This window comes from Pyrgilauda ruficollis, unplaced genomic scaffold (genome assembly GCF_017590135.1).
Source record: "Pyrgilauda ruficollis isolate IOZ18807 unplaced genomic scaffold, ASM1759013v1 scaffold142, whole genome shotgun sequence".
Taxonomy (NCBI): Eukaryota; Metazoa; Chordata; class Aves; order Passeriformes; family Passeridae; genus Pyrgilauda; species Pyrgilauda ruficollis.
This window is the reverse complement of record NW_024512766.1, coordinates 195,308-221,771: the sequence shown is the minus strand read 5'-3', so window position 1 is coordinate 221,771 and position 26,464 is coordinate 195,308. Positions and strand designations below refer to the sequence as shown.

General features: G+C 40.5%; 1 protein-coding gene across 1 annotated transcript in view; it reads right to left on the bottom strand.

The window, feature by feature from the left end:
• The window catches only part of VWF (von Willebrand factor), a 119,407-nt gene that overhangs the window by 45,921 nt on the left and 47,022 nt on the right, over positions 1–26,464 (bottom strand). The window contains exons 19-30 of the mRNA XM_041460362.1: positions 22,975–23,078; positions 19,632–19,770; positions 17,990–18,124; positions 14,570–14,719; positions 13,792–13,932; positions 12,716–12,835; positions 12,012–12,168; positions 11,286–11,444; positions 10,345–10,480; positions 5,938–7,283; positions 5,360–5,479; positions 3,977–4,120 (exon numbers count right to left, since the gene is read on the bottom strand). Of these exons, the coding sequence (XP_041316296.1) occupies positions 3,977–4,120; positions 5,360–5,479; positions 5,938–7,283; positions 10,345–10,480; positions 11,286–11,444; positions 12,012–12,168; positions 12,716–12,835; positions 13,792–13,932; positions 14,570–14,719; positions 17,990–18,124; positions 19,632–19,770; positions 22,975–23,078 (2,851 nt within the window). The remainder of the gene's footprint in view (positions 1–3,976; positions 4,121–5,359; positions 5,480–5,937; positions 7,284–10,344; positions 10,481–11,285; positions 11,445–12,011; positions 12,169–12,715; positions 12,836–13,791; positions 13,933–14,569; positions 14,720–17,989; positions 18,125–19,631; positions 19,771–22,974; positions 23,079–26,464) is intronic.

The window sequence follows — 26,464 nt, the reverse complement described above, 5'->3', positions numbered from 1 at the left end:
CTCAGAATGCTTTGGGTTGGAAGGGACCTCAGAGATCATCCAGTTCCAGCTCCCCTGCCATGGGCAGGAACATACTCCTCTATCCCAGGTTGTTTTCAGCCATTTTAGCCATTCCTTCAGCCCACCAAAGGTGGTAAGCCCCAGCAGCCTTCCAGCTCAGTCAGTAGGGTATGACTGCCACTCACTGGGCATGTCCAGGGAAAAAAAATGTAAATAAATAAAAAGGGGAAAAAAATCCAATTGAACCATACAGGCTGCTTTAGAAAGGACAGACCAATCATTCCAAGCACAGAACAGCATATTCTTCCCATCCTTCAGTGCTCATGTTTGGAATGATAATTAAATAATGACTATGAACATTTGATGCTGAAATTCTAAGTCAGGCTTTTTAAGAGGCTTTTTAAGAACCTTTTCCTGGTTGACTTGAGACCTGACAGATTTTAAATTTAGACTTGTATTTTGAAGTAACAACTCAGAATGGTTCACACAGACGTTCCTGCAAGAACTACAAATTGACTAAATGGACATAAACTTTAAGGACAAAAGACAATCTGTTGAATAGGGTTGGAGGTGTTTACTAGGAGACTACAGGGAATTACACGAGATTCTGCCTTATTAAATAGTTTCATTAATGATTTGAATGGAAGAGTTAAAATGTGTAAAAAGTCATGTTAATCTGAATCACAAATATTGGATTGGGAGCAATCATGGACATCATGGAATTAACTGAATGAGCACAAGGTGCCCCAGAAATATTTGAAAAATATCCAAGAAATAAAAATGAAGATTCATCCCAGAATTAGCCAATCTGGAACACACAGACATTTAATGTTTTGGTGGATGCCTCAGGGAAAGCAAAAACTTCCTAAGAGAAACCTTGGCAATTATTTTCTTTAATTTTGTCAGAAACAAGGAATGAAATGTAAAGCCCCTTGAGGGTCTCTAGAGTTTGACAGACAGAGTGTTTCAATCAGATAGAGGCTCCTGCTGGGAACTTGTAATCTGTGCCTTAAGTGGCCTCAGTGGTTTCTCTAACATTTCTGCAACATCTTGACCAAAAAAAAGTACCACAAGAGACCTTAATCTCCCACTTTCAGAGTCCTGAAAGTAGCCTGGTAAAGACACAAAATAGGAATGGTTACTCAGAACGTGAAGTGATATAGAAACAGCCAGCAGTGTCTGGATGGTCTAAGTATTCCAGACTGCAACTACTTAACCAAGGACTTGTCTAACCAGGAACAACTCCCCATGATGATAATCATAGAATCATAAAATCACAGAATAGTTTGGGTTGGAAGAGACCTTAAAGATTATTTCACTCCAAGCCCTCTGCCATGGGCAGGGACACCTCCCACTAGACCAGGTCCGTAATCCTGAAGCTGGTCTTTGTATTTTAATTTAGGCTCTTCACTTGGAATTGGGATTTTTCACTGAAAATAGAAGATTGTTTTCATTTTGAAACAAATCAGCTATTGAAAACTGATCCCACAGTGCTTTAAGTGGTCAGTTTTTGACACATGAATATTAATATTTTGTCATTAACATTGATTAACGTGACGGGGGGCAAATTCTGGAAATTCAACATAGAGTGCATCATTTGGGGAGAGATATGAATAAGGAAAAGTCCTGTGGGGGGACCTTTGCTTCTAAAACCACAGTGGAGGTTTAGAAGAAAGACATTTATACCTTCTTAATCCTGACAGCAAAGCTACTAATCAAATATATTAATAATGATGGAAAGTTGGAGGAAGAGTACAAATTTAAGATTTTTTTTTTCTTGGAGGGGGTAGGGGGGAAGTATTTATTTCCTTAAAGATGCTTTTATACAGCTGAGCCACATAGAGCATACTTCCTCCAAATTTTGAAGATGAGGCAGGAAAATGTCAGCCTAAATTAGTGACTTTTACTAGAACTATAAGAAAGCAAAATAATGTTTTTACAAAGTGGTAAGCAGTATTTACTGTAGGGATTTCTCAATCTGCTCCCTGTGACTGTCTTAAACACCCACAAATACTGAACAGAGACACATTTATGTGATTCTCAGTTGTCTTGCACACATCACTTTAGTTAGTTTCCTTTTTTTTTTTTTCGGTTGTTTCTTATGTGAAGTTGTACACGATTTCATGATGTCTGAATAGACCCAGAGCTGCTTCTTGATAGGTTACTTGAGCCAAAATTCATCTGATGTTACTGAATGGCCCCACTGCACAAGTATGGGAAAGATCTGTGGTATAAGCTGCTCTTTCTTGTTCTATTTATGCCCTCACATACTCAGTAGTTTTTCATTATTTCTTATTACTAAAATCTCTGCTGGAGTTTCCTTATGGCTAAATAATGTAGGAAAGGGAATACTTTCTACAGTAAGACTTTTGCAGTGGTAGCAACAATTGCCCTCTGCACATAGAGTTTTTTGGACCAAAATAGCACAATTTGGACCAACAAAGATGGAATAAAGATTTCACTGAATTGTTCTTCTACCATCGGGCAGCCATTGCAAATAAGAAGAAATAGCTCTGGTCTCATAGAAATTATATTTTTGATGGGTAAATTCAGATCAAAGCCTTTCAGCAAAGGCTAGAAAAGATTTCCTAAGAAAATGCAGCATCCAGACTGGGGCCATCTACATTTGTCAAGCAGCCTCTGCATTTCCAGAGGCCCGAGCATAGACAGAAGGGCCTGAGTGACCGTGCACTTCCCGGGAATGCTGTCTCCTGCACAGCCAACCACATTCACACACATCATGACTTCATTTGAGAGGAACTACTTCTACTCTATTCTACTTTCATTCATTATACCACATCCTTGATCACGATCTCTGAGCATTTTCCAATGAGACATAAACAGATCACTAATGAGGATGTCATGTGGCTGCCTCTCCCATTTCATTTCCCAAAGGCCATATTTGTTCTGTTTATCCTGCAGTTCCATGTGACTTTCTCTACACATTACATGGAAGGCTTCACAAAACTTATCTATTTGCATGCAACAATTCATCCCACAACAAGCCTACAGAAGTGTCATCAGCCATCTGGTATTTTTATTTCTCCAGGTTGAGAAAGCAATCAGGGCTAATCCTCCTGTGAACTATGGAAGTCAGGTTTTATTTGGCACTTTTATGTACAAATAACTCTTCATAGTCCAAAGACCCCAAAAATCTGTGTATTCCTCAACCGTTACAGCACCCTGATGCTAGATGGCTGCCACAGTAAATGTTCCAATCCAGAAGAACAAAATTCTCAGGGTATCTGGTGTAAGATGTAGGAGATGCTGTTCATTTTTTGCTGAACCCTGCAACTGATATTTGTGTGTGCACCAAGTTTCCACAGACCAGTGGGAAATCTGTTGTTTTAGCACATGAAAATTGAAGTGGACCTGCCTGTCTGGAACAGAAGATAGTATTTCACAAGTAACTCTTCAGCTGAGGGGTTGCCTTAGGCAATTCCTTGTTCTCTGCTCTCTGGCACCATCCCCAGTCTTGTGCCAGCCCAAGTCGCTGTGGAACCAGCACACCAGCTTGGGTGAAGGAAGTGAACCACACAGAAATATAACTCTTGTTTTGCTATTTTTCAACCAGATGGGCTACACTGGCTCAGCACAAACATCTGGTAAGGGCAGCCTATGAAGTCAGCATGAGCAGTTCTGCTCCTAAATGTCTAATCAACTAACCAGCACTGAAAGGTTAATGATCAAATTATTTACTTCTTAATTACACTTTGCTTGCTTGAAAGATAATGAATGCAAATCCTGAGCATTACTTCAAGGCTTCTTTCCAAAATACCTTAAAGACAAACCATAATTTGTGTAACCTATGAATACATTTTAATAGAGAAAACTGAACCATAACAAAAGGTTGAACCTTAACAGGAAATGCCACCACAATGACATAAATTGGTATTTGTAGCCAGCCTGTATTTAGCATTCCTTGGGGTTTTGTTCCTCTCCTTGTTTAAACACCAATATTCACAAAATCACTCACCTAATCTGGTAGGGCCTTGCTCCCTTTGTTGAATGGACTGCACCATCTCTACAAGCCTGTCAGTCTCTTGAGGCATGGTCCATGAAATTTCTAGATTATTTTCCCTGGCATACTGGAGAACTGACACATGAATTGAAGAATTGCCTGAAGCAGAAAATAAACACTTTAGGCAGTGCACGTGAATGTCTTAAAATAAATCTAAAGAAACGTTGGCATTGTGATTTACATTAGGCACAACTGGACAGTGGTTTTCCATCAGAGTGAGAAAAGACCAAAACTGAACTATTCACTGATGAAAAAATATCCAAGTACTGCTGGAAACAGTTGCTTTTCTATCAGGAGTCAGCACGCAGTATTTTAGCCCAGATCAATACGACAATAACTGGAGAATTTTGTTTTCTTGATCCCCATTCAGTATTATACCTTTTCCATTTTAAAATTCTCTAAATATCTCCTCTTTTTTTTTTTTTTTTTAACGTGCACCTTGTTTTGCACAAGCAGTAGTTTAATGCTCCATTTGACAGATGGGCCAAGCTCCCTGGATCATTTCATGCCCAATTCCCTCTCTCATACAACACTGGAGTGATGTGCATGGAACAAAGTGAATCTAGGGAGCCTGACCTGTGAAGGGGAATGAAGATAAATTCCAAATTATGCTCCTCTCTAACATCCTGATTATACATTATGTAAGAAGTACAAATAAAACTATTAACAGAGCATTTATATAGACAGTTAAAAATACCAGATTTGCAAAATTGAACCAGGCAGTATGTTGTTTATAGTGATTGGTTATACTTCTCTTCATGGCTTCCTACTGTAGATATTTATGTATAGAGCACAATGAGTCTTTATCAATGTTTTGTAAGACATATATGAACACTACCAATAATAGCAGTTGCTCCATGGAAATGGTTTAATGCTTGATCCAAAAAATACAATTCTGACTAAAAAAAAAATAAAATCCATGTTTGTTAAATACTACTGGGAAAACACAGGATGCAAATGGACTTGATACAACCCACACAATGTCTTAAACTGCTCTCTGTGCTACATGATCTCTTCGTGTATGCACAGGATACAATGCATCCTGCCAGGGAGGTTGCACTGATAATGAAATACAAGAAATGGCCTGACCAGAGGTGTACCCCCCTATCAGTACACACTCTGCAAGCACAGTGAGCTTAGTGCTCCCAGAAAGCGTCAGCCATCCCACATGGGTCAGGAAATAAATATTGAGCAGTCAGTGCTTTCTGGGATTTGAATGAGTAATTTAAAATTAAGAACTGAAAAACCTCCACTGAGAAGCTGGGTTGTCCCCTACAAGCAAATTCTTTTGTTTTACAAAACATATTTCTGTGTTTGAGCTGAAAGGCAGATACATACCAACCACAACACTTTCAATAAATGCCCGCACAAAGCTTTTCATTTCCTCAAACTCTGATGCTCCAGTATTCAAACTTCCATCCAGCAGAAACATGATGTCCATGGGTTTGTTGCACAATTCTGAGGGTGAGAGGGGGAGGAAAAAAAGTTATTATATATAATAACCAAAAGTAGTATCTGCTAATGTGGTAGGAGCAGAAAGGGTAGGTCCAGTTGCATTTTTGGGAAAACAGAGCAGGACAATGACCATTTGAAACAATTAGTGATGCCCCTTTAATGAAAGCCTTGAGATTCGTATCCAGTGGGATACATGGATATTTCAATTCCTGCTTTTTTACTGATTCTGTTTTACTCTCAGAAGACTAAAATTAAAAAAAACAAACAGCAGATGACAACAACAACAAAAAAAACCCAACCCAAACCAACAACAAAACAAAAATAAACAAAAAACACAGAACACAACAGCAAGGCACCAAACCAGATAAAGCAATCCTTCAAATTTCAGTGATGCACAGGGTAAACAAAGGAGACCCGACAGAAGAAAGAAGAAATCACACAGAAAATTCATCCAATCTTACCTCTGATTTCAGTCCAAAATCTCATCCCATGAGTGCAGCATGACTGCAGCACTAATTCAGGTGCCTCTTCAATAAGATTGTTGTAACTATTCAAGATAATTGGGTCATTAGGCTGACTGATCTTTCTGAGCTCTTGGATATTGGCACCGGGGGTTATGCCTATGGGAATAACGTTTATGCTCCTGGGAGGTCGTGTGATAACATCAGTGGAAGGACTGGACGACACCATATATACCAAGTGAGGAACATCTTGCCTGCCCCCATTCACTGATGTAAATGTATGTTTGGAAATATAATCAAGGGCATTGCCAGTGTTGGTAGCCCTCCCTCCCTGGTAGGGTATACTCCTCACTTTCTCGATAATATTTTCCTTTGACTGTATTTCCCTAAAGGAATATTCCAGACTGACAGTCTCTGAATACTGCATGACTGTAACGTGAATATTTTCCTGTCCCACGTTCATTCCTGTGACCACCTTCTCAATGAATTTCTTGACTTTATTGAAGTTTTCCTCCCCAACATTGTCAGACCCTTCTACAATAAAAGCAATATCCAGTCTGTTAGGATGGGACTTTTCTGAAAGAGGTGGTGGGGCTGTGAGTCCCAAAGGGCGAAATATGACACTGGACATGTTTGGAGCAGATGTAGCTGGTAACAGAAGACTTTCTTTTGGTCCAAGATCACACAGGTGATCAATGAGGAAATCTCTATGATCCATTAGCTCCAACACATTGCTCACTAGGAAGGCTCTGCTACCTGGAAACATCTTTGCCATGAATTTTACTTGCTCCACATTGATATGTGGCCCAATCCCCACAGGTATTACTGTGATGTCTCTAGTCTTCAAAAACCCAAGCATGTCACGGATTTTTTTTTGAGACCTGCTTGCTATAAATATCACTGCAATTTTGGCAGCATTGGTCCTCTCTGCTTTTCCAAACACATGCAACGCAGTGTATTTAAAGACTTCATAGGTAGATGCTTCTTTATCACCTGTGTATTTTATATTCTGGACAATTCTTCTCATCTGGGAATTTGTTTTGATGTCTTTAAGGTTAAGATAGATGGTGGGACCAGCCCTATACACCAGAATTGACACTCGGATTTTTTTCTGGGAGATGTGGAGTTTTTTCATCACGCCAATTATGAAAGTCTTCAGCTGTTCAAAGTCCTCCTCTGAGAGTTTATTGGAGCCGTCGATCAGGAAGGCCAAGTCCATCATCTTGCTGCATGAGTATGCACTGGCTGGTAGCTCAATGTCCTCCTCTGGAACAGGTGTTGTCAGAGTTAGGGTGTCCTCCATGGGCTTGCAGTCCACACAGGTTAAGTTCTTCCCTTCACATAGACTACAAAAATCATCAAATCAGAAAAACATCAATCAATTGTAAAAAGCAATGCTTACAACAACAAGTCATCCATACATTATGAAAGAACACCAATACAAAACCAAACATCTCAAAACCACAATGAAACCAAAACACGATGTGAATAATTTTTTTCCCCCCACCCCAATTCCCCACACCTTCCCACATAGTATTGTACACCTAAATCCCCTGTGTTCATGGATTTTGTTTAGCTCCAGGAAACATGACCAACTATAGTGTGTTTGTCAGAAGAAACTCCTTAGAACAGTCTTTGGCAGAAGGGGTAAAATCTGTGTCTGGAAACTGTTTAAGAACCACTGAGTGTCATCAGTACAGCAACCTACAGGCCACCGGTGGATTGAACTGGCTGATCTGGTCTGCTTCCCACGGAACCAAAACATGAGGCAAACTGCAGGCAGCGAAGACTAAGTAAAATCCTGGAGTAGGAGAGATGTTTTACCTCTGATATGACTCAGCAAACTCTGTGCAGGGGCCAGGTTTACACAGATTTTAACCTTACTGAAATTAACAATATTTTTTCTACCTCTAGAGTGCTTTACATTCCAGGTGGTTTTTTTTTTCCTGACTTCATTTTTGTTTAGATATAGCTTTGGCACATGTTCATCCTCTGCTGTTTCTTATATCTCTCTTACCTTCCTATTATTTACCATGATTTCTTCTTCAGTCCAGTTTCTCATATTAAATTCTTTATTTCAACCATAGATGTTACCTCTTTTTAGTCCTATGTCTTCCCTCACCATTTCTACTCACCTCCAGTAATACATTTTCCCTTTTCCACCTCAGCTCCCAGTTTTCTTTCCTTCCCTTATTTCTGCCTTTTCCACTATTCATCCTTCTGCACCACCATGAGCTTTTTTACCTCTGTCACCCTCCACCTTTTATGAACTCATTTAAAATTCATCGATCTTTAGCAAGGCTTTAACACTTCTCCCCTTCTAATTCCTGGCTGCATGTTTCTCTTTACTTCCTAAAATCACAGAGGGGTTTGGGCAGGAAGAAATCTTTAAAGTGTATCCTGTCCAACTCTCCTGCAATGAGCAGGGACATCTTCAAATAGATCATGTTGCTTAGAGCCACGTCCAGCCTGATCTTAAATATTTCCAGGGATGGGACATCCACCACCTCTCTGGGCATCCTGTGCCAGTGTTTCACCAACCCCTTTGGTAACTTCTTCCTTATGTCTCATAAATTGAACATCCTTCAGCTTAAAACAATCATCCCTTGTTCTGTCCCAACTGGTCCTGCTAAAAATTTTGTACCCATCTTCCTCACAGGCTGAAGCACTGAAAGGTCACAATAAGATCTCCCCAGACCCTTCTCTTCTACATCCTGAACAATCCCATCTCTCTCTCTGCCTTTCTTCACAGGAGGTGTTCCAGCCCTCTGACCACCTTCGCTTTTCAGAGAAAAGAATGTGCCTGCACTCAGGCACAGGGTGGAACAGAACCAGTACATATATTCTTCTTGTCTTACTGGACAGTCCAAGGAGCAGAGTAGGAAAAAAAGTCACAAAAGAGCAACCACCAAAAAACGCTTGTTTGCACTGCCAGAGAAAACCCAGGATGTACAAACTACATGAGTCAAGACTGGAAGAAGGTGCATTTTCCAGGAAAATGCTTCACTTTACATGTGGCACCTTCATTTAAGTTCTCTTAATAGAAGTGTTACATTCTTTTCAAGCTCATTTTAGTGTCTTCCTAATTTCAGGATGCACAGCTACTTTTGGCATTAACATACAGCAACAGAAGATTTATTATTCTAATCCTAGTATGAACAAGGCTCTTCTAGTTTCCAATTTCCTTTGGATGTTTGCTATGAAATTCATTTTTGTGCAATATTTTCTATTGTTTGTACAGATGGTGTAGGCATCTAAATTAGGTGACAGCTATGTAAAAGGATGTTTCCCTAGTGAGATAAGTTTTCCTAATGTTCTGAAATCTCTTCTGAGTAGCAGCCAGTGTATCAACATTTAAGATAAATTATTATTAAGAATTACAAAAATTAGAGAAGAGAGACTCATTTAAGAAGACTCTTTTTTTACCTGTTGATGGAATTCAGGGCTCTTCACATATATTGTTTAAATGTATTTAATTGATGAGCCTAACGGTCTCATGCCCTGGGTTTATAGCTCAGTTGCACACCAACAGTGGCTAGAGACCAGGAATTCTAAGTTTTTACCTATTCTGTGCTTCTGTGAGGTTCAGAGCACTTGGAGCTATGGTGTTTGTCTGTGATAACAGCTGCTGCAGTTTTAAAACTCAGTTTCCATTAAATCTGATCAATTTACAAGTTGGAAAACTCTCTTTTATTCACAGCATTATAAGTCACTGGTGAAAATATCCATCCATGGTCCAGACGTCCAGAGAATTACAAATTTTCATAACATGACACAGGGCATTCAACAAAATGCAAACAGTCTCTGCTGCATTGCAGCTGAAGGCCCTCATCCTGCACAGTGCACAGCACCACATTCCCTGCCATTCATTTCATCCTATTTGGAAACGCCTGTATGCAGGATCAGACCACGGGTGTCACTTTAATATCTCATGGAAATTGGTTTTCCAGTAATGGGACACAATTCCAACTGCTAATAATCTCAGCAAGTTCTAGACTGAGTGCACATTCAGACCTTACACCTCACACAGGAATTTTTTAGTGCTGGCAGAAGGAAGGAGTCTGACAGCTTTATTGATGTTGAATTGCACATTGCACAAAAAGAAGTTGAACATCTGAAGCCAGTAGGGACACCAACACATAGGAAAAGGCCTTTTCTTGAAAGGAATTTCTAGATTTCACTTGCTTCAATTCAGTTGCCATCCTATAATCCCTACTGCTGTCATTGAAAAACTTCAGCCCTGGGTTCTCTGTGAAGGGGTATTGACATAAAAGATGCTTTCCAAGTTTCTTTTTGAGTGATATATTTAAAGTTATGTCCATATACTTATTCATGAGGATGTACTTCATCCCTGACCCTTCATCCTACACAACAAGGATGCTGGTTCCCTGCACAACCCCATCATACCAAGATTGACAGTGCTGTGGATCATCTCTGTTCAAAACTACTCTCCTTCCATGTGGGATCCTGTCACCTCCAACTGTACACACGGGACAGTCTTCTGGACTGACACAATCCAGGGACAGCTCATCAAGGATTTTCCCTGTTTCAAAACAGCAGAGCAATGTAAATATGCCAGTTGTCACGAACTGTAAAACTAATAATGGGATTAAAAACAAAACAGTGCTTCTGAGGTGGGCTCAAACCTCCTGAATACTCTGCTTGGTGTTGTGGCCACATGGAAGATGTCAGGGTATTGGTAACATCAGGGGAAAATGGCATTTTCCATTTTACATGTATATTATTTATTTCTCCTCCTATCCTCTGCCTTGTTCTGATCAGAAATACCAGGGCACAGAATAGCTACTCAAGATCTGAAAATACATTATTGCTTCCCTTCTTCATTTTCTTCTCCCTGTCCCATATTTCCCATTTTTATTTTTCCTTTTCCTTTTCTACAAGGTAGTTGTTGGAATAGTTAAGCTGGAAGCTCATGCTCATAGGAGGATGCCAGCTGGGCACTCTCGGGAGCATCTTGGAGGTAATAAGCAGGTGAAGGCAATGAGTTTTACTGCTGTAGCTGCTCTGGAGCAGAGCATTTTATCAATTTCCAGCACAAATTCATACTCTACTTTAATCACAGAGTCAACAATTTCTGTTCCCACACAGCCCCTAATCCTCCAGTTTCATCAAGCTGATCCCATCCTCTCTCATCCTTGCTGGCAGGAGTTTACACTCCCCTTCTGGGCACCACTTCATGCCCTCCATACACTCTGCCCATTTCACAAACCCAAACTGAGATGCCCAACCATCTCCCTCCTCAGGCAGTAAGGATTGTGGTGAAAACACATCAGTAAACCTGTTAAGAAGAAGAAAAACTGTTTAAATAAATCAAAATATGGACTTACCTGCAGGACAGTGCACGTGGCATCCTTCCACACACTGCAGAGGACACTCCAAAGCCTGGGGGTGTTGGCATGTGACAGGACAAGCAGGTCCACAGCTGTTATATCTCCATTCACACTGATAATCTAACTCCTGTTTATTCAGGTCCTCACAGCTTTGTGCTATGCAGGGACAGAATCAGAGGCAAAAAAAAAAAAAAAGTCAAACCAGAGTGTATATCCACCATGCCTCTCAGAACTATGGCACCAAACATTGTAAAAAGTGGACTACATATATCTAGAAAAATAAATATTTCCACTTTAAAATAAAAGATCATTTTACTACATTATTGTTTGACTACAATAAGGGCAGACTACCTTTTCACACTTACATCTTTTTTCACACAATGGAATAGCTGCTTTAGACCAGAAATTCTTAGGTTTGATAATAGCAAGTGCAACACAACCCCAAACTGTAAACTTTAATTGATGCAGATGTACACATATATTACTGAAACTATTTCTTCCTCTAGATTTTGTACCACAGGCTACTACATCCCCTAATTGATGGAACAGGTTTGCCAGGTACAGAAATAGAACAGAGGATGGGAGTGTCAGAGAGAGTTGTTAGCCCAGCCCCATTAATGTGAAATTCTCTGGATATCAATGGGAACAGAGCTAAATCTGACCAGTCTGAGCCAAAACCTTGCACGTTTGCACCCAGTTCTGCCTCGTGTTTTCTGTACTTACGGCACAGAGTCAGTGACCTCCAGTGAACAGCCACCCCTTTCTGTGCGCAGGCGTGCGCGTAGGCCGCGATGGTGTCACAGAAACACGCGCAGTCCCCAACAGACTCACAAGCACAGGTGTCATACAGGCAAATGTCTATGTAGGGCTCTGGATTCACCTACAGGAGAGAAGGGCAAAGGACATTCCGAGTCCTTCATCTCCTTCCTGGACACATTGTTAACCTTCAGATGGTTTGGCTGCTCCACTTGCCAAGGGTCAAGGTGCCACATAAATTAGTGCAAATCTTTCTGCTGATGTCAGTAAGGACTGCAGTTTGCAATCACTTGATATTTTTAAGCCTTGTCCCCATCCCTCTCATGCAGCAGCTTAGGTATAACAGCCTGAAAGGCAATGAATTGGCTCAACTCCCCCTTGCCTCAAATCTCAACCCTTAGGCTTCACTTCATGCACAGTTCCTGGACCATATAGTAAAATTTCCCTTGGGAAAAAAGTTACTTCATAGCTTAATAGGTGTGTTTTCCCATAAAGGTGCATTTTCCCATAAAGCCTCCACTATAGGACAAGGTGACAGATGAGAACACCAGCCAACCTTCACCAAGTCCTATGTGCTGTCAGCACAACCACACTTTTTCCCTCAGCTGTAATCAATGCCAGCACAGATCATGCAGGATTGAAGAATGTGAAGCATGTGACCCAATACTCACCAATTTTGTGCATTCTTCAAAGACACTTCCAGACAAAATGCTGCATGATGATTCTACCATCATCTGCTTCACTATGTTTCCAGCACACAGTGGAGACATCAAGGTCTGTTCCAAGTTGGGCTTAATATTGTAAGAGACAAGCAGAGATTGTTTTAGCCTTGTCTTCAGGACCTTGGGACTCTTCAAATTGAAGTGAGAGACTCACTAGCAAAGGAAATTGTTTCTCTGAGTAAAGTTTCAACCTGTTGCACAACACACACAGATTTTGCTGCAGCAGAGCAGATCACCTCCTTGATTTTCTCCTGCTCATACTTGTACCCTGAAGTTTTAACTCAGATTTAGATGACAGGAAGACCCACTATACCAAACGCCCAATCTGACAAATGATCATCCACAACTCGTCAGAAGGTCCACGAGACTTAAAAATATCATCAGATTTCAGCAGACAAAACCCAAAGCTGCTGCTGAATAAAAATAGCTCAGTAATCTTCCCTCATCCCATTTAATTTGTCTAAGAACAAGGAGCACTAGTATTGACATAGAATTTAACACAGCAACACCCTGCAGGTCCTGTCCTGTGCCTACAACACTGAAATGAGAAGTTGCTCCTTCTCAGTTTGACCCCGTGGTCTCATATAGAAAGAAATTAACCTGTGCATTCCATTGTTTGTAACAGACAGACTAAGATTTGGGATATAGAAATTTGAATAGGGAGAAACAAAATTTTTATTTGAACTCCCTCTGACTGAAAATTACAGCTATTTTTTTAAGATTAAACTCTAAAATGAGATTTCCAGTGACAGCTGGATTTCAAGCATATGGGCTGGATAACTCTAGGAACAGTCTCTACTATACAAATTGGCTGTTTTAACATTCCTCTGAAGCCAGGCAGCCCAGAAGATTAACATAAGTTAATTGGCCTTTTACCAGATTTAAAGAAATAATAGTATTTGGCAAAAAAAACATGGAGGAAGGAGTTAATTTCTAATTATTTTAATCCTTCCAAAGCTCTTTATCCACTCTTCATGGATAGTGTAACCCACACTAATTAGTTTTCACGCTTCATTCACAATTACCTTTGCAACATCAGCACAGCGGGAATTAACTTTCCAGGAATTCCCAAAGTCAACTGGATCTACTTCAAGGTGTTCACTGCTGCTGGTCAAATCATTGTTTTGGATTCCATCAAAATTTCCACATAGACCACACACTTGATCCTTGCAGGGAAAGAAACAGAAAGCATTAATCTTACAACTGTAGACCAGCTTAGGGTTTTGTTAAGAAGTCTTCTTAGCCTGTGTTTTAATGCCATGAGGTTCAAAAATTGAATTACCCATGGCCTTGCCAAGGCCACTCAGACAGACACAGTCTCTCTCAGAAAATGTGTAGCTCCCATTCCCACTCTGCTTTGTTGAAAGCAGGACCATGCTGTCCCCAAGGACTCCCAGAAAGAAGGACTGCTTTAATCAGCAGTGGCTCTCTTTGGAGTGTGTCCCTACAATTGCATTTTATTTTTGGAGATTGCTGTCCTATCACCATCACCAATAAATCTGACTCTTATGCTGCTCTTCTTGAATGAAGAAGAAATCACTCATGGTTATTCTGAGGCCCCACAGCACTGATCCTTTCTGTCATAACTCTTTTCCAATGATCCAGGATTTGGCCCTTATAGTTGAACAACCAGGAAAATAAGGCAGTCCTACAGTACTACCAAACAACACCTCAATTTCTGAAAAAGTGCCTAACATATCATGATAATCTACATTAAAATAAAATAAAAAATAAAGCCATTCCCCAGGAACAGATTAAGTGCATTCTTTAGCGAGAATAAGAGGTGAAGCAAAAACCACTTACTTTGAAATTGCCTTTTAAGATAATGGAGACTCCCATGGCCAGGTCCCAGGTCACACTGATGCTTTTGCCCAGTAAAATGATGTAATAACGGCCAGACTTGATGACATCTAAATTATCATTTTCACCCTTAGGAGGTACCCTGATGTTTACCTGAATGAGAGAACCACATTGTGCTATCATCAGTGTCTCTAATTATTATTTAAGGTAGGTGATTTTCCCAGTGGGACATGTTAACAAGTGCTTCCAATCATGCTGTTCTCCAGAGAGTTTCCATACACCATCCAGATGCTCCAGAGAAAACCAGAAATTTGGGATACAGGTACAGTATTTCAATCTCATCCCATTTCCAAAGTTTTTGAATGTGGTCCCAGGGTATAATACATGATGCCAATATATGAAGCAGGGCTGATAAAGACAGGGTATACTCAATCACCAGTTTAGTATTGGTCACTGGTTCACCAAATAATTACATGTGGGTTCGGGCTTTTTTTATTCCAGCTTTTTAGGAAACTTAACAATTCTGTCCTTCTGATGTAATAAGAGAGAATCACATATATCAGTGGCCTCTGAAAGACCAGTCTTATTCTGGAGTCAGGAAGGACCTTCTTCCCAACTAACTACACCTACAGGAAAAATCCAGAGATTCCTTTTGGTGTCCATTCATTTTTTCCATCACTTTCCCTTCCCCTTGTGCCTCTTTCTTTTTCCATCTGTCTGCAAATTCACTGCCTCCAGCTACTAAGAATTTAAGAGATTAAAATACTCTCTTTCACACCACAATTCCCTTTCAATGGGAACTCTAATAGGAATATTAAACACATTTGAAAAGTCTAGCATGGCTGTCACTTTAAGCACCATATTAATGCATTAGCTGCTTAGTTCTGGAAGAGGCAGATGAAAACTTTTAATCAGTACAAATAGCAATTAATGTAAGGGAGAAAGAAGAGCCCAGAAACTATTTACCCAGTCCCTTACTTTGAGAGCAAAATATTTCCTTATCCCACTATTCTTTCTTGCTCAATTCAGTAAAAGCTCAGCAGAGTAATTAAATTCTTTTAATCTCTGAGCTATCATCAGAAACATTTATCCCAGAGAAGACAGTTTACATCTTCCATGAATTTCCTAAAGAAGGTCTTCAATGTCTTTAGGGAAGATATTAAAAGATATTTTAGGTACCAAAAGCTTTTTAACTTTCTCCTATGCCCAACATATTACTACACAGTATAGTCACTTGACCACTTAAAATTCTTCAGCAGTCTTTGTCTTTCCAAATTCAGAGGGTTCCAAAACACAGAAGAGGACAAAGTTAAGATGGGAGGTTGATCTAAATTACAGAATTTTTATGTTTATGGAGGCTTTTTGCCCAAACATGAAGTCATAAACTTTTGACCTTGCAAACTTGCAGATTTGTTTCAGAAAATCAAAAATTATTTCATTTTTTTTTTAATGTCAGCCAGAACTGTAACATGTCAATTAAACCCTCATTTACCAGCCACAGTAGAAGCTGCTCTCAAAACATCTTAAAACAATGTTAATTGGAAACATTTTAATGGCCAAAAAATACCTGATTCTTCTGCTTGCTTCTAAGGATTCTTGTGGAAAATGAGTGTAGAAAGTCATTACTGAATAAGAATTTGCCTAGGAGTCTCCACATCCATTGGTTTTCCTTAATGTCTCTTTTAGTTGTTGTTATTTCTCAGCAAACCTGCTCTAGATATTATTACACCGAGCCTCAAACTCTCCAAAAAGACAACTGAAAATTCACTCAGGGTCATGTGGACAGTGCTGTAATACAGACCTAGGTCTTACAAGGACAGGCTCCCTCAGGAACCAAACATCCTCTGATGCTGGAGCTGCTGCAAGCCTAAATCACCTGCTGTTATCTTCTGGCCCTTTCTTACATATCCAAATGGAATCATAGCTTTTCTGAAAATCTGTCATCTAAAGAAGCTTTCAGACAAAGCCCAGCTAGATGGAATGATCCCTGCACTGCTATTTACCTTCAGTCAATTCAGGGATTCTTTAGCAGTAGAAACGAAAAACTGGAAAACCAATGTCTTGCATTCATTCCTGCAGCACCCAAAAGCCTGTATGGATACTATGCACAGACACCTTTAATAAAGGTCATGTTTTTTCTGTTCCTGCCAAGGCTCAGTGGCAATTTGCAGGCAATTCCAAACCTGGTACAGCTTTGTCTGTTAACCCAAAACCAGGCAAATGTAGAGTGGTTACACTGGGAAGATTCTTGCAAATATCTGGTCCAGACACCAGCTCAGAGCACAGGACTTCTGAAAAGGCAGTGACTGAAACAATAATCCACTGCACCCCTGCCATGGCTAAGCTCACAGACAATGAGAATTGTTACAGTGCTGAACTCTGCCCTCTGGAAAGCTCATTTCCTGCTGGGAAGGGACATGGGAGGTGGAAGCGATTCTTGGTCAATTCTTCCATGTTTGTTGGTAGAAAAAGGGAGGGAAAAGAATAATATAGTCAGGAGCAATTTAACAGGACAAAGGACAGCTGACATTCCAGTATCAACTTGTTGGAGCAGTGACTCTTTTTCATGTGTATGTGCGTGTGCTCAGTCCTTCAGATTGCTAAATTAGCTCTGATGTTTTACTAGCCACAGGTCAGTCTCTCTTAGCCCTTCCTTGCACTTCAAGTTGCTGGGAACAGGCTTTGACAAACCATATTTAGAAAGGGTCTGGAGCACCCAATATATGAAGGATGTGGAGCTGTTTGGATGAGTCCAGAGGAGGCCACCAAGTTGATCAGAGGGCTGGAGCACCTCTGTTGTGAAAACAGACTGAAAAAGTGGGAATCGTTCAACCTGAAGAAGGGAAGGTTCCAGGGAGACTTTATTGCAGTCTTCTAATAGCTAAAAGGGCTACAAAAGAGCTAGAGAGAGACTCTTTACAAGGGTCTGGAGTGGGACAAGGGGAATGGCCTCACACTAACAGAGAGCAGGGTTAGATTGAATATTAGGAAGAAATTCTTCCCTGGGAGGGTACTGAGGCCCTGGCACAGGTTGCCCAATCCCTGGAAGTGTTCCAGGCCAGGCTGGATGGGGATCTGAGCAACCTGGGATAGTGGAAGGTGCCCTGCCCATGGAAGGGGAGTAGAACTGGGTAATCTTTCAGGTCCCTTCCAACCCAAACCATTCCATGATTATCTGAGATAAACTGATTGGCATAAAGAAATAGCAGAAATACCAAAACAGCAGAAATACCAAATAGCAAAAATACCAAAAAAGCATTATACCTCTGGAAGCAAAATGGATAAATTTAATCCTGCTAACCTGATTGTTTTATGATCAAAAACCCCTGAGTGCGAGGTCATTAATGCCTCAGCTTACTGAACAATCTGAAATTATTTTCCAAAAAAAAAGCAGGAAGGAAAGAGAAAAGAAAGAGTACATACGTTTCCATTGAACAGCTCTATTTCCCCTCCTTCATACAGAATGATAACCCTTTTGGTGCACTTCTCTCCAGTGAAGCCACAACCTTCATTTGAAATGAGTATCTGAAATGTTCCAGAGTCACCCTTGCAGAAATCCTATCAGATAAGAAAATAAATGAGTCAGTAATGCAGAGTACTTGAAAAACACACACAAGGAAAAACACAGAGAAAAAAGAAGCCTCTAACAAGACTGTGTAATCCGTTGTCAATAGGACCTATATTGGCATGCCAACTGTTCCCATGTTCATTTCATTTATGCTTAGCACTGATATTCATGTGTTCCATCCCATAAAGAGTGAGGCACACTCTGCCAGTGACACACACATGCATAATTTGGAGAGTATTTTTTGGCAAGGAGAACCCACCATGTTACAGTATCTGTGATATTTAAAAATGTATGATGGGCACAGGGTACATCTGAATACACAGACAGCTTAATGTATTGATTTTCTTCTAAGTCCAATATTTCTGAGATACTTGGACAGTTCCTACTATATTTACATGATGACTCATATCTCTCTGGCCTTTTAGATTTCATTTTTTGGTTGTGTTCATTTTTTTCAGTACACACCTTTTAAGAAAAAGGCCCTGTGTGGAGCTCTCTGTATCTGTCATTTACAGAAAACTGATCTGAATTCCATTTTAAGTAGTTTTGTAGTAGCCTATGGTATTGCTGCACATAAGACCTTTACACAGAGCTCTCAGTAGTGGCAGAGCAATCACTCCTCAAACATAATCCAGCTGGAATCAAGGTGGGAGCATATTTCAAAGACCTAGGCAGTGGCAGGTTGATCACACATTCCTCCCTAAGGAGAACTGCAAGAAGGAATGTGCCTCATGAGGACTCTGTGGGGAAAATAGTAGCCCACCCAAGAAACACATCCCACTGTAACTGCAGAATATTATCATCAAACAGCAGTGAATCCATCTAGTTTTAGAACAAATTTTCAGATAAATCCTTGTTTGCACAGACATTTCTAAATACATGATAATTTGCATGTAGATGAGCCTTTATCTTAGTTAACTCTAAATTCTGGCTGCTTCCACAAATCAAAAGTTGGTTTTAGTGTGCTCTGCCTTTATCCCCCTCTCCTCCTTGCTGTGAGGAAAATGGATATTGTCAGGGGACTCCAAGCAGGTGGTGCATGGAACAAGACAGGGATCATGCTGAAGGGAATGAGCAGAGCCTGTGCTCTGGGTGCATTTAGGAAAGGTTCACTGAGGATTCTTTGTCTCACTCAACCAGACAGCAAGCTACCACTACAGGATAAAAAGGAAAAGAAGAAAACATTGATTTATGGATAGTCAGAATTCCATTTTGGAGATGAGATTTAGACAGCTCTGCTCTGTAGCGAAGTGATCTCATAAGGTTCACAATGGCCAGCTGGACACATGACAGCCTGATTTCTATAGAACACAATTCACTTTTCAAAATTCTCAAGACAACTCTGAAGACATAAATAAGTTCTATTTTTCTCTACTATACATCTGGCTTAGAAATTAGAAATAGTTAACTGATTTATCCAAACACTGGGCTTCTCACCTGGTGTAAAACTGTTTTTATATGATCAGGCAGCTTTAGCATTTGACATGCTCTTCTTACCTGAGCTAGCACATACTGGCAGTTTCCTGGAAACTTGTATTTCAATCCATCAAATGTCAAGTAATGAGCTGTACCAATAGCAGTGCAGGTGCCATCACACAGATTTTTGGTGCACTCCCACTTCCTCCCCTGGCACACGCTGTAACAGAGAGAAGGAGGCAGTAACAGTTGTCCTTATCTCAATGTAAATTACAAGCAAAAGAAACAAAGTTCTTTAGGCAAAGTGGAGTGCCACAGTCTCTGCCTCCAGGGGCTTTCTACCACCAGATTAGAGGCTCTCTCATTAACATAAATCAGCATATGTTAACAGCGGATGCATAAATCCAAATAGTACATTAAGGTTAAATGAATAAGGGATGTGTTTCTCTGCTTTTTACAAGCTGCAGTGGAGTACTCTGGGTGGTTTGAATTTCCCTGTTACAAAATAGGTCAGGACAGAGTCTGCTGGAATATTCTTTTATACTAGAATTTGCTGGAATATGCTTTCATACTAGAATTTTATTTAGGATATGCTGCTCTGCTCAAGGTATCCTTTCAGCAAAACAGAGCATCCACCACCCTTGCTCTTCTCCAGAAGTATCCTGGAGGAGCACAGCCTTGCTACAGAAGCTGCAATATGAAAGGGGAACTCTCCCTTGACATCACTTTTGATTAGTGAAATAAATTGATTTGCTAACTAGCAAAAGAATGAGCAAATAAAGTAAAACTCAAAATCGGTGGAGAGTTAGAATACCATTTGACACCATATCCAATAATAATAATTTAATAATTAATAAGCAATATATTGCTGGAGGATGGCAAAACATTCATCCACTAAATGCTCCATGAATGTAGATGGACATCATCACTGCCCCAGGAATTTTCTAACCAAGCTCTGTGAGGGCAGGGAAAGAGGAATTCTATCCATACTTTACAGACATAAAATCTCAGGGATAAAAAACCTGAAGTACTTTCCCAAGATCAAATTGCTACCTGAAGGAAAAACTGAGCACTGAACTGACTTCTGTAATAATTCCTTAACCTGAGCATAGAGATTATTTAATCTTGGTAACATTTCACATCATAATAAATACTGGGCAAGATATTTTCTTCAAAGAATGAAACTTCAGTAACATGAAACCTCTTGCTCCCTCTCCTCTGCTAACAGTTAGACAAGAGCAAGATTTTGTAAATACGCGCATGGACAGATTATAAGGGACGTGGAGCGGTTAAATTCAGATTAGCAAATTTCTCCAGTGCGCTGTTGCACAAGTGTGACTCCAAAATTTTCATTGAGTTCCCAATGAATTCCCAATACATTGCATAACAGAAGGTTTGCCACTGGCTTAGACTTGGAGACATTCCGCTGTTCATGAATTAGGGTCTCCCATATGTCAAGTCAGATGTAAACGCCAAATCTGACACCTCTGACTCACATATTGCCTTTGCAGGTGTTCACATCTGGCTAAGAACAAGTGAGAATGAAAACTCCTGCAACAGCAGTACAGAAAGCAAAAACAAAAGAAAAAGAAGATCTCGACCTCCAAAATGCAGACTCTCAATTCTTATTAATTCTCAAAGCAATAGTAATTTCCTATATCACTTTCTAAAAGACATTTGACTTGATATTTGCTGAGAACTACCAAGAAACTTTTCAAAGTCACATAGTGCAAAAAAGCCCTAGTGACATTTTTGAAGGGACCTTATCTCCCACTTTACTTCCACATTCATGAAAAACACCTAAAATTTGAGGAAGAGCTTTTTATCAAGACGAAAAAGCCTGATTTCTAGCATTTCCTCGACCCTAGTATTGAAGGAAATTCTATGTATTTGAGGAAATATAATTTACAATGGTATTACCAGAATTATGGACAGTTACATCAATGAAGCAACATGGTTATGATTACTTAAGATCAAAGACTATATGAATAATTGACAATAAAAAGGCTGATCATGGTTATTGTGAGGAATCTTGCAAACTTTTTAACACTGAGGAGTTTCACGCTGTACTCCTCTTGTTTCAATAAAATTTTCACTGTGTCTGCTTTTCAGCTGAGTCACTTTTACTTAAATGCAATATAAGCACATTATAGAATATGTACCTAGACAAATCAATTTTTATTCCATCTTTTTCTCTTTCAAACCTATTTTCCCCAGCTTTAATTACAGTACATGGATTCACAATGTTAGATGTAGCTGCAAAGGAAAGAAATTAAACAAAACACTAGGAGATGAATATTTCCATACAAAACCTTCATCCAAGGTAACTCAAGCTAGTTAGGAGTGGTCCCACTAGTTAAAAAATGCAAAACTTAAAATTTCTGTTAGTCAAAGAGCAGCGTACCAAACAAAAAATCAAGCATTGGACTCTCCAGTGGTGTTGATTCTCTGACCCAACTCCAGCCAGTCATACAGAGGATGACAAACATTGCTCCTGGGGTTGCTACAGAGCTGGGCAGGAACATTTATGGTAGAATGCATAACAGATTGTTAAGTCTGAGTTCAAAAAACCCCCAGGATTTTCACAGTGCTGGTGGCTGAATGTCCTACACCCTGGACTCTTGGAGCTCTGAAGGAAAAGAGCCACCATTCCCCCCCACCACACACATGGAAATAAAGCACCTCCAGTGCAGCCAATGTGCTGTGCAGGAGAAGCCAAAAGTGGCCCACTGTACTTTACCAAAGGCTGTGCTGAGGGCTTCCCTCCATGCAAATTGAGCAGCCCAGAATTCCCCTTTGAACCTATAAATCCTCTTCTCGCAGCCAAGCAGGATAATGGTGGAAGACATGGAGCACTCACTCTTTTCTTCTAAGAAAGTAACAGTTTTCCATCTATTTTCATCTTTTTTAATATATCAATGGATAGAGCACTCTTTTGAGATATAAGAGGTTGACCCTGTCTCTTTCTAATTCTTTATCATTTCCCTGAAGAGCTCCTATCATATTGCAGCTGGTGCATCACACCCCTTCTGGCTGGAAAGGGCTGATTTGATGGGCCTCAGCCAACAAAAAGGGAAACACAACAGCAAAGCTTAGTGACAAAGCCCAGGCTCCATTCCTCCCACCCCAAAGCATATAGGTCCTAAATTGTTATCTTGTGTTGCAAAATCCACTATCTCGTGCCTACAGAGGAGTTGCACAGACACACAACTATTTGTAGGGCACAAGGTAGAGGTTGCCAGGCATTGCAAGGAATTTTACTGGATCTTTATGCAACATGCAAAGGGAATGTGCTGTCTGTGCAATTAATATGCTGCAAAAACTGGCTTTCTCTAAAAGAGATCTGTTAAGTAAACAATATTTGGTGTTACCAGAAACACAGCAGACCCCCTAAAGAGAAAAAAACATCCTTCCAGTGGCTCACCAGGTGTTGCAGTCCTTAGTCACTGTTTCTCCCTTGGAATATTCTCTTCCATTGTGGAAGCACGGGCACCTCTCAGGAGCAACACACTTGTTTTCATGCCGTACCTAAGCAGAACACACAGTTTGTCACCACCTGGGGCTGCTGGGAGGTGGCCATGGGCAAGGGCGAGCAAGCAGCCAGGAGCAAGCACAGAACGTGTGGATGGAAAATAAAAGAAAGGTTAAAAGGAATAAAAGAAAGGATGAAGGCTATCCAAGGTGAGAAAGGTGAAGTACTACTAATACTTTTAGCAATTAACATGAATAGAGCTGTAGGTACATAAATCACAGCTTGCTCCCACCATCTCAAGCTACTGGGAGAATAGTTGACATTACAGAAGAATGGTACAATGGGAAAATCCAGGATGCAGTGAATCAGGCTAACCAGAGTATGGAGAGCAGGTGAATAGCTTCTCACACACAACAAACTGGAAAAGGGCCTACTAGAAAAGCAGACAAAGGGCCCAGATGTACCAAAAATGGAAATAGGAGCATCAAGGAGACCAGAAGCCACAGTGCCTGATCACCCACGTGCAAATGCAGGTTCTGTTGTCACAGACAACAGTCCCTTAACAAAGCCAACCCTCTATCAACTCTCCTCTGAAAATTGCAGTAATCACTCATTTTCTTTCAAACCCCCATTTATTTCCTGGAAAGCAGGATAAATACCAGTCCACTTGAGGTATTATTCTGCTCTCTCTGCAACAGATTCTGTTGCTAGGAAATAGGACATTATCTTCTATCCAAATTTTCATTTTCACCCTTCTGATCTGAGTTTTCTCTTTGTATAACAAAAAAATCATTTGTCCCACTTCAAAAAAAAAAAAAAAAAAAAAAAAAAACCCAAAAAAAAAAAAAAAAAAAAAACAAAAAACACCTACAGCCAAAGAAAAACAAGCAATGCCTTTAGACTATTCAGTTTTTCCATTCATTTTCTGTTTTCTTTTTCCGTGATTAATTTCCATTTTTAAGACCCCCAGTTTTAGAAAATCAAACATAACCAAAGCTGGCTATGCTGACTTTTCACTCAATAGCAGTTCTGGCAAAGCCAGGATAGGTTTGGCTCTTGTTTCATGGAATACCTCAATGGAGAGCCCTTCCCTTTCTTCTCATTCAAAAGTCACAAAATATCACCTTCTCACTTTAAACTCTTTCTGCAAAATCATTAAAATACTTACTTTTTTACCATTGAATATGGACCAATGAGATCAATGTAGTCTGAACGCCAGGTTAATAAAGAACAGCTTTCCCTTTTCCTATGGGGACCTAGAACTGCCACATGGAACAACCCACAAAAAAAGATTTCACAGGGCAGAGACCCATCCTTCATACACAGCTCCACGCGCTCTGTGGCTTATGGAGAGCTGCATTATGCCAAATAAAATCACTTCGATAGAAGCACGATGGAAACAAAGAAATGCTTTTCCTAGATAATGGAGCTGTAGCTCTGCCTTCACCTTTACAAAGGATGATGAGAAAGTCCAGAGAAGACCAGAAAGAAGAGTTTAATACCTTCTTTCCTTCCTTCCTGGTGGTATTTAGGAGAAAAGCAGGAATATGACCTCACATTCGTGGTTACGTTTCTGAATTTTTGCAGAGTATTCAGCAACACAGTGCACAATACACTTGAGGGTTTGCCTCTGGATACAAAACTAGGGATTAGACATCTGGTTAGTAAAAAGAGAATCAGAACCTCTTCTCCTTGCTCCCTAAAAACTGGTACAGACTGGTATTAGCATTTTTATCACAACCAGCACAGCAACCATAAAACCACCAATAGAGGGAAGAGCACCTTGTCTTTAACACTGACAGAGTGGGTGGGTGGGATTCAGCAAGCAGGACACAAAAACCTAAAGTGGACTTTGACCAGAAGAATGATCATTTTTTTTCTGCAAAACTCAATTAATTATGATTTTGTTAACAGTAACACACAATCTATTGGCCCTATTAACACTCCATCCAAAATCTGGGGCACATCTGGCAGCCTGCTGCCATGCTGCACTACAAGGACCATGTGGTACTACAGTACAAGGCCAGGAGCACTATTCACAAGCAGCTGGATTTTCTCTGGAAGTCTTTCAATCCAAACCTGTGCCAGGGTCTCAGCACCCTCACAGGGAAGAATTTCTTTCATAAATTTTTGTTTTAACTAAAACAGCCTCTCACCCTTACTGTGCAAACAAAGATAAGTTAACAACATGCCAGAAGATCAAAATGTGCTGGTTTACACTTGACTTCTCTTTCTTATGTTAGCTGCATGTCTCTGATGTTTATTTGACAAGCCCATCTCCTCATGAAGACACTGTAATATAGGATGGGCCCACACTAAAAAATATCCAACAGAGAAATCAAAATAGTCTATTCACAAGCAGCTGGATTTTCTCTGGAAGTCTTTCAATCCATCAATATACTGCAGTTAGTACAGGAAATTTAGCAGTCCTGAGTGCTTGAGATGACAGGAGGCAACAGCACTGGGGAGGCAACTACACAAAAAGACAGAGGTTTGTAATGAAAACAACAGCTGTTTGCACCATTTACTGCCCTTGGGATGACACTCTGCATCCATGGGACTACAAGTGGTTGACTAACAGCTTTCCCATTACTTGGGGATCAAACAGAAATATCTGTAATTTCCTTGCTCTTATTAATTGTTAAACCTTGAAAGATGTTGCAAAAGGAAGGACAATATTACAGGTTTCAGAACCTTTAAGATTCTTCTTACCCACAGTCAAAGGAAGTGATTGTTCTGCTCCGCTCTGCACTGGTGCGGCCTCATCTTGAGTCCTGGGAGCAACTTTGGGCACCACAATATAAGAACCTAAAGCTGTTAGAGGGTGTCCAAAGGAGGCTACAAAGATGGTGAAGGGTCTGGAGGGGAAGTCACATGAGGAGTGGCTGAGGGCACTTGGTTTATTGAGCTGGAGGAGACTGAGGCCAGAGCTCACAGCAGTTCTGCAGATTCCTCACAAGAGGAAGAGGAGGGGCAGGCTGTGATCTCTGCTCTGTGTGACCAGGGACAGGACCCAGGGAATGGCTGGAGCCATGTCAGGGAAGGGTTAGGTTGGAGTTTAGGAAATTTTCTTCCCCCAGAGGGTGGTGGGGCACTGAACAGGCTACCCAGGGAATGGTCACGTGCCCAAGGCTGCCAGAGATCCAGGAGTGTTTGGACAATGCTCTCAGGCACAGGGTAGGGTTGCTGGGGTGTCTGTGCAGGGCCAGGAGTTGGGCTAGATGATCCTTGTGGGTCCCTTCCAAGTGAGGAGATCCTATGGTCCTAAAATCCAACTCAATGAACCTAAACTTTTAACTCTCTTAGTCAACACAATTTGATGAGTATCCCTCTGTCAAGGGAAGCGCAGACATTGCTCTGTTCCTCCTCAACACATGCGTGGATTTCAGTGGAAAGTCGGCCAAATGTATGAAGAAGCATGGGATTAAATAAAGGAAGTGGG